This window comes from Manihot esculenta, chromosome 16, assembly GCF_001659605.2.
Source record: "Manihot esculenta cultivar AM560-2 chromosome 16, M.esculenta_v8, whole genome shotgun sequence".
Classification (NCBI taxonomy): domain Eukaryota; kingdom Viridiplantae; phylum Streptophyta; class Magnoliopsida; order Malpighiales; family Euphorbiaceae; genus Manihot; species Manihot esculenta.
Genome location: NC_035176.2, coordinates 20,200,479 through 20,209,627, shown reverse-complemented (window position 1 = coordinate 20,209,627; position 9,149 = coordinate 20,200,479). Strand labels below are relative to the sequence as shown.

The 9,149-nt window shown below is 31.1% G+C and overlaps 1 protein-coding gene across 4 annotated transcripts; it reads left to right on the top strand.

Annotated features, from left to right (window-relative positions):
• Positions 1–1,073: 1,073 nt before the first annotated feature.
• On the top strand, positions 1,074–8,922 carry LOC110603634 (probable arabinosyltransferase ARAD1). 4 transcript variants are annotated; one of them, XR_002486162.2, is made up of 4 exons: positions 1,074–1,985; positions 2,587–2,952; positions 5,634–5,874; positions 8,366–8,447. XR_002486162.2 is itself a non-coding variant. In XM_021741433.2 (3 exons), the coding sequence occupies exons 1-3, from the start codon at positions 1,122–1,124 to the stop codon at positions 7,535–7,537; spliced, it is 1,245 nt and encodes a 414-aa protein (XP_021597125.1). In that variant the 5' UTR covers positions 1,074–1,121; the 3' UTR covers positions 7,538–7,729. The 4 variants fall into 4 exon arrangements, 2 of the variants coding, with proteins under 2 accessions (XP_021597125.1, XP_021597123.1); XR_002486163.2 differs by lacking the exon at positions 8,366–8,447 and adding an exon at positions 7,523–7,729; XM_021741433.2 differs by lacking the exons at positions 5,634–5,874; positions 8,366–8,447 and adding an exon at positions 7,523–7,729.
• The last annotated feature ends 227 nt before the right edge of the window (positions 8,923–9,149 follow it).

Sequence of the window (9,149 nt, the reverse complement as noted above, 5' to 3'; positions counted from 1 at the left end):
TTAGAAAAATATTTCAACTCGAGTGTGCGGTTTTAATTTCAAAAATATTTTTTATAAAAATTGAAATCAATATTCATCGATCTACTTTTAAAAATAGAACTAAAGAAATAGCCATGCTATACATATACTATATTATTATTTTTAATTTATTGTTTTAATTTTAATTTTACTAATTATGATTAATTATTAGTATTATTAAATTATTGTTAAACTTCTTCTCAACCAGATTAATTTTGGATCTAATCCATTAAAATGACAAAGTTGAGCTATTTTAAAATTAGTTAATAATGATTTTTATAATCACTATTTAAATATTTTTTCATTTATCAATCCTCTTTCATTTTTTTCAATTATTGAAAATTGTACTCCATGAACTTTTCTGATTTTTTTTTATCTTTATATACAAATTTAAATTATTTTTTTCTGTGAATAAAAATATTTTTAATGGTTGTTATACAAGCATAAAAATTTCTACATATATATATTGAAATATTAAAAATCAATCATAATCAAATTTATAAAATCATTGAAAATTTATGAAATAAATTTTAATATTAATAATTTAAATTATATATTTTTATTACTAATCAAATAAAAATAACCATAAATAATTAAATGCTAATAAAATAGTTATAAAAATAATAATAAATATTAAATACAATTAAATTTAATTAAAAGAAACTCCAGAAGTCAATTTTCAATAGAAATAACAAATTATATATTTTTTTTTCAAAGAAAGTCATATGTCAACCGTTTGAAAAAAATGACTTACTATGTGTAGAATTACTTTTTAAAAATATTTAATGACACAATATTGTTTAAGAAATAAAAAATTAATGATGTCTTAATGAATTTGTAAAAATATAAAAACTAATTTGTGATTGATGATATTTTTTTTTTAATTTAAACTTACAATTTTATCATCTTAATTAATATTTAATAGTTAGTTTTAAATTACAACTATTATAATACAAAATTTTTAAAATTTGTTTACTTGAAAAATTAAAATTGTTATAGGGAGAATTTTGTAATTGACTTAGGGAAGCTATTAACCCTCTCTGCCCGCGCATGTTATAACCCTGCGGCCAGTTTCCTGCAATCATCAGCCCCACGCCACCGCAATGAGTGAGAGATCCTCCAAAATTAGAAAACCTAAATCCCCAAATCGAAATGCCATTGCCCAATTCTCAATGGCGCGAAAATCTTCTCTTCTCAAACAAACCATAGTTTTGTCTGCTTTCTCCATCCTCGCCATCTACGCCCTCTTAAATACCTTCTTCAATCCCACCATCTTCCCTTCCTCCTTATTCGCCGAACACCATTCACGAGACAACTTTGGTTTTCCCGGCGAAGTGGCTAAAAGTGATGTCAATAAGGTTAAGATTTTCATGTACGATCTCCCGAAAAAGTTCACTACGGGCATAATCGAGCAACACGCGCTAGCGCGTGGGTCTAAAGATGCGTCGCAGGCTAAGTACCCCGGCCACCAGCACATGGGGGAATGGCACTTGTTCTCGGATCTGAACCGGCCCGAACGAGATAGAATCGGTTCACCCTTAATCAAAGTCGATGATCCTGACGAAGCTGACTTGTTTTATGTTCCTGTATTTTCATCTCTGAGTTTGATAGTGAACCCGATTCGACCGGCTGGAGCCGAGCCGGTTTCAGTTCCTCAGTACAGTGACGAGGACATGCAGGAGCAGTTGGTGAAGTGGCTGGAGAAGCAGGTGTACTGGAGGAGGAATCGTGGGAGAGATCACGTGATCATAGCGGGAGATCCAAATGCGTTATACCGGGTCCTAGACAAGGTCAAGAGCGCAATTCTGTTATTATCGGATTTTGGACGAGTTCGACCCGACCAGGGTTCGCTGGTGAAGGATGTGATCATACCTTACGCTCATAGAATCAATACTTATAATGGGGATATTGGCGTTAAGGATCGGAAAACGCTATTGTTTTTTATGGGAAATCGATATCGTAAAGACGTAAGTTGCCGTTCACTTTTCTTATATTGTCATTATTTCTGAATGTTTTGTTTTGTTTTGTTTTGAAGTGCAAGGTTTTATATTACGGTCTGAATTGTATGGGACACTGATCGTAGTATGATGGTTGGGGAAGATCTGTAATCAATATAAGCCCTTCAAATAAAATTCTAGCTATTCATTTCTCATGTTAGCTATTCAATTTAAGCTTGGGCGGCATGTATGTATTTGGTTTGGATTCTACCTTCAATTTAGCTGCTTGGTAAGGCATTCGCATGTTAGCTATTCATTTATCATATTTTTGGCCCAGATAGTAGCTTCAAAATTTTATGCAAGAAAATTCTATTGGTTTTGAGAGGTTGAATTTTATGTATTCATCATTTTATACTACTCCATATGTTTTTCACACTTTCTGTACTTATCTTTTCTTTTGTTGGAATGCCATTCTTATTTTGTGGTATGATTTTGGCTGGTCTTGTTCTGACAGTGATACATATATGATGTGTGTTTGTGATTTTATAGAAGAATTTCATCCTGACTGATACTTATAGTTAGGAAGGGATAATCTGTCATCTTACTTATTTGATCAAATTTTCTGTTGTAGGGAGGCAAAATTCGTGATTTGCTTTTTCAAATGTTGGAAAATGAAGAGGATGTCATAATAAAACATGGAACACAATCTAGGGAGAGTAGACGTGCAGCTTCACGAGGCATGCATACCTCAAAATTTTGTTTGAATCCTGCTGGTGATACTCCATCAGCTTGCCGACTCTTTGACGCTATTGTTAGCTTGTGTGTTCCAGTCATAGTCAGTGATGGCATTGAGCTACCTTTTGAATATAATATAGACTACACAAAGATTGCAATCTTTGTGGGAACAACAGCTTCTCTAAAGCCAGGATATTTAGTTAAAATGCTAAGAAAAATAACAACAAAAAGGATTCTGGAATATCAGAAAGAGCTGAAAGAGGTAAGTAGTTGTTTTATGCATTATTAACAAATTTTCTGGTCTTCTCTCTTCTTTTCAAACTTTTTTCTTGTCCCTATTGGCTGTTGCTGAATATATATTTTTTTCAACATGTGAAAAAATTGTTTTAGCCTTTTAAAGGAACTTTAGTAGTTCTTAGACCTTTTTTGGGTGGCAGTACAAAAAGAAAATCCTGTGGTTTTGTGCTTTTGACTCATATAAAGGACTAGTGATTTTAATCACTTGTAGGTTATATTTGAGAGGGTTGGTTGCTTGGCTTAATAGTAAATTTTATACTTCTATTTCTTCTAATATTGTAGTGGTTAAATATGAAATGCCGTTTGACATCTAAATACATGGGTAAAATTGTACTTGATGTTCCTGGCTTCATGAAAGTTACAGAGAGTTGTCTATTGTACTTAGCCATCTCTTTTTTTTTTTTTTTTTCTTGCTGAGAGGTTGGTTCTACAACTTGAGCTTGTGTCCACCTTAATGCAAGGATGATTGTAGGCTTAGACCAAATGTAAACTGAAGATTTAACTAATTACTGATAACCATAGCAGAAAGCTGAAGGGTCTAGCCAGTCCTACCTACTTGAGCTTCCTTTCCTTCCACTTCTCTCTCTCTCTCTCTTCCCCCTCAATCTCATTTCCCCTGCAACCCTGCTAAATAATTAGGGAAGAGTAACAAACAACTAAGAATAATTGTACAATTCTTCTGCATAGCTATCGAATTTGGAAGGATTTTGTACATAAGTTTCCTACTCGTTACTTTGTTGATTAGTGTAAGTTACATGTGTTACAACTGGAACATTTTAGCCAGTGTTATTAAGGCGAGAGGTGACACTAAGACACTAAGACGATAGAGCTTCCTATCGCCTTAGGCGAGGCAATGCCTTTTTAAAAGAGGTGACCAAGCCCATTTTTTTTATATATTTTAAATATACATGTATATATATGTATAATTAATATAAACTTTTTTATATATTTAATTAGATTAAAATATATAAATTATAGTTGGTAATAAATTATATCTATTTATAATATATAGAATATTAATATTAATTTCTTAATATATAAATAAAATTTATAAAAAAATAAAAATTATAATTATTATAATATATAATTAATTATATAAATAGTTAAATAATAATATAATAATGGCAAAAGGCCCATACCCTTTAACTATTAACTAATAGTCAACTAAGCTCGTAAAGTTTTTTTTGGGTCCAATCAAACCCCTTGACTTTCAATTTTAGCCTAATAAATATAAATTTAATGGTGTTAAATTAACAGAGTCAACAAAATTAGTAAAGTAAATTTTTTTATGAATAAAATATTAATTTTATTTTTAAATAATTAAATTAAAGAAAGGTATGAACACCTTAAAATCCAAAAAGAAAAAAAAACCAATTTCACTCTAGTTCCATCTCTACCTTCATCATTAACATCCCTAAATCCCAAACAATCTCATCTTCTCTGCCATTATCATCCATTTATCCATCCAAAACACAAAGCTTCTCTCGTTTGAAGGAATGACAACTTCTATATGATGGCGAAGAGATCCATTAGAGAAAACCCCTTTTGTTGCATAATGAGAATTAATTGCTCTATGGCAATAATAAATACACCCAATTTTATTGCTTGTTGAAGAGCACCAGTTGAATGGAAAGTTTTCAATTTTTTTTTCCAACTTGACAGGACTTTTGCTTAAAGAAGATAAAGAGTCTTCCTTAGAATCACATGTTGATCCTGAGTTCCGCATCACTTAGAATGTTATATTGTTTTGAATCTCAATTTTTATTTTGTTCTTGGCTCTACTTTCTGTTTTGCTATTGAATTTTGGTTCTTATTTTTTGCTGTTGGTTTTAACTTTATTTTTGTTATTGAGTTCTTGGCTACTATGATTCTTTGTTGGATTCTTAGTCTTTTAGTTTTGCAAAATGAGATTCTTGAGATGAAGATGAATTGTGTTTTTAATTTTCAATTTTAAAACTTTTAAAATATTTTAAAGGATGAATATTTAACGGAGTTTTCTGTCTGTGATAGTCATGGTATTGATTTGGACATAATAGTACTAAAATTATAATATGCAGGATTTATTAGGTCAAAATTGAAAGTTGAGAGGCTTGATTAGACTCAACTAAACTTTAAGGGCTTAATTGATTATTGGTTAACAATTAAAGGGATAAAATGGACCTTTTGCCTAAATAATCTATATAATAAATAATAATAATATTTGATAATAGAATATAATTCTAATATAGAATATAGAATAATAACAAAATATATATAATAAAATAATAATAAAGTATATGAATATAACTAAAGAAATTAATATTATTTATGAATAGATAGATATTATTTAGGAAAAATTACTTTTTTGTCCTTGAGGTATAGCATGATTAATGAATTTATCTCTCTATTTTTAGAACCCAATAATTTACTGCTTAAGGTTTAATTTCGTCAAAATTAGAGGTTCCTCCGTCTAATAATTCTAAGTCAATGATTTAAACTTGGTCTATGAAAGAGACTAAAAAATAGTTCCAAAAATACCATTATCAATGATAAAAATTACTTACCCCTTCAAATTTTCAAATTCTCTTCATTCATTTTCAAATCCTTAAATCATCTTCATTCTCTTCAAATTCCCAAATCTTGTTCATTATTCATGCCTGGTCAAAGGAGATGGAGGAGTGAAGGACCACAGCAAGCAGCAGTCCACAACTAGCAGCGAGCAATGGCCGACGACTAATGGTGTGAGATGGTGAGCAATAGTGCGATGGTGATCGACCAAGACGCATGCGATGGCGGCTGTGACCCACCAAGCCACGATCGATGGATCGACTAGTAAAAGGCAGCAATGAGTGACGATGAGGTTCAGGCGATGGATCATCAAACAATGCACGATTAGTGGGCAACAGAAGTAATGATTATTCCGTTGGGTTTTGATTTTTTTTATTTTTTATAATTTGAATTTTATCTATTTTGATTTTTGTTAGATTATTGAGTTTGAATCTTAAATTTTGATTTAGTTTGAGATTTGAGTTGGTGCTTTAATTTGTGAAAAGACTCTGTTCCGTATTCTTTAGCTGTGAAAAGGTGAACATAAAGATAGAATGTATTGAGTGTAAAGAGAAAGAAGAATAAAAGAGTACTTCAGTCATTTCTCCATTCACTAACGATATTTTTTATTGAGGAACAACAGATTTTAACTGAATTAACTTTCAGGGACTAAAGTGTTGGGTCTTAAAATAGAGGGACAAATTTGTTAATTATACTATATTTTAGTGATGAAAAAGTAATTTTTCCTATTATTTATAAATAAATATTATTTATTATATATTACTAATACCAAAATTTATTATATGTCACTAATGACAACGAAAAAAATGAAGAAAAGTAAAAAAGATTTGATGTCTCTTCTCCTCTCAAAGGGAAAAAGACTTTTTAAACATTATTTACATTACTTTCTCTTCTAACGATGTATTTTCCTCCTCTTCCTTTTCCTTTGCTTCTTTTTTTCCCACAGACCACCTTCTGCTCTTTTTTTTGGGCTACGGGGAACAAAATGCTGCAGGAAATGGCGCCAGGTGATGCCTCGTCTGTCTAGCGCTTCTCTCTTTGAGGTGAGCGCCTTAGAGAGAGGTACCTCGCTTGGCGCCTTTCAGTGTTTTAGCGGTTATCGAAGCTCAGCAATGACAATGAAATTTTCCTTTCAATATGAGAGTATGGCATAGAGCATTTGACTAAATTGGAAGGATGTGAACCAATGTTGTTGAAGGTGCTAGGCAGGCGAGGCATCGCTTGGTGCCATCACCTGCAACATTTTGTTTTCGATAGCGAAAGAAGAAAGAAGCAGAGGACAAGGAGGAGGAGGAAGGAAAGTAATGTAAACAATATTTAAAAAGTCACTTCTTTTCCTTCGGGAGGAGAAAAGACATGAAATCTTTTCAACTTATCTTCATTTTTTAGAAAATTACTAATATATGATAAATAATATTTATTTATATACTTTATTATTATTTTATTATATATATTATGTTATTATTTTATATTCTATATTAGAATTATATTCTATATCAAATATTATTATTATTTATTATATAGATTATTTTATTATTATTTAACTATTTATACAATTAATTATATACTATTTATAATTATAATAATTATAGTTTTTATTTTTTTCTTAATTTTATTTTTATATTAGAAAATTAATATTAATATTTTATACATTATATATAGATATAATTTATTACTAACTATAGTTTATATATTTTAATCTAACTAAATATATAAAAAATTTTATATTAATTATACATATATATTTAAAATATAAAAAAAATTGGCTTGGTTGCCTTTTTCAAAAAGGTGTCGCCTCGCTCCTTAATAACACTGATATGAACAAGAGCTTAACTATTTTATTATGCCCAATCTCTGTTTATTTTCTTTCTTTCTACGTAACCATATTTTTCTTATTAGTTACGGCATTATGCTACCAATGCAAGATGTCCCTACCGGAGCTAAGTGTATACTCACAATTTTTATGACTCCTAGAATGTCTATCGCAGGTTATGACCATATGAGTATCTATTCCTGATGAATTTGTTCAATCCATCATTCGCTACTCACTAGTCCTATCAGATGCGGACCTTTTGGTTCTGCATATCACATTGTGAATAATTTGTTCCTCTCCATCAATTGGATTGTTTGGAAGGAGAGAGATAAGTATACATGGGTAGCATGGGAAAATATCACCTTTACAGTTTTATAGAGAGGCAAGATATTCCTTATGCCTTTTTTAAGCTGGTATTTTCATCATTTCATTGATTACTGATTGTCATGCTGTTTATGGAAAACATGTGAAGGCAAAATGGCACTACTGAGATGAAAGGAAAGTAATATGTATATAAACCTGGCATGTTGCATCAAGATTTCATTTTAGTATATGGTTCTTGATTGATCAAACTGGCCACATGTTTTCATCTTATAACCTTAAAAGTGGATAGAGAGCCAATCTGATGATATACTTCCCTTAAGCTTAAGTGTAAACTAGGATATTGCATTTGTTGCGAGCAAAGTGTGTGTTTATTTATATTTGGTGTAATGTGCACATGATTAATCATTGTTGCGCTTGTTATCTGCAATGCTTTGATAAGCTGTTGTGAATCTTTGTTGTCAAATCTTAATTGTGCTTTTTTTGTTCAAACTAAGGTCGTTCATTGTAGTGATGGTCATCTACAGACTTCATAGGAGCTCGTGCCCTGTAAATTTGCAGATTAGCTTCATAAGGGCCTACTGGATTATATTTTTGTTCCATTTATCTTATTTTGAAGTCTTGTGCTGAGTGATTGAAGTATATGATAATTTCAGTTGTATGGTTATGATTTTGCAATTTGATTTGTGTTGTACAGGTGAGACGATGCTTTGATTATGGCAATTCAAATGTAACTGTGAATGAAATATGGCGTGAAGTTGCACATAAGCTACCCCTTGTAAAATTAATGATTAATCGTGACAAAAGGCTGGTCAAGAGGGAGTCGAGCGAACCAGAATGTTCTTGTTTGTGTACAAATCAAAGTGGGATTATCACCTCCGTATGATGCCTGCTTTGTTACTTTGGAAGTTGATATATTTGGGGATCCAATGTACTCTCTCCACATATCTGAGCGTGGCTAGCTCTTGAAGAAGCAGAAATTACTGCATGCTTCTTATTTGACAGGATACAGTAGAGGCTCGAGCTCCTTTGGTAGGTGGTTTTAGTCACCCACCCCGTGTCATGGAATAGTCTCGACAAGGTTTCTTGCGTACTTTGTTGTAGATTTCCATTTTTATATCCCATAAGCTCTCTTATATTTTGTATGCTATAAAGCACATAATCAGCAGCTGCAAAATCCAATTACTTTTTCACTGTGATTCATTTGTACATGTTAGAAAAATAAATTTATCTATGAGTTATTATTTTATTTAATTATCACCATTCTTTACAATCAATTGACATCTTCTATTTGTAAATTTAGTTCTTATTTGGTTGGAGTTGACTCGACTTAGGAAAGGTTACCAGTAAGTGTTGGATTTTTGTTTGCTTGGTTTAGTAGTGGCGAATCCAGGAATTCAAATTAAGGAGAGCAAATGTTTTTGACAAAATATAGAACTAATTTTATTTAGTAAATTTAGTAAACCAGCTAGTCTCTAGTA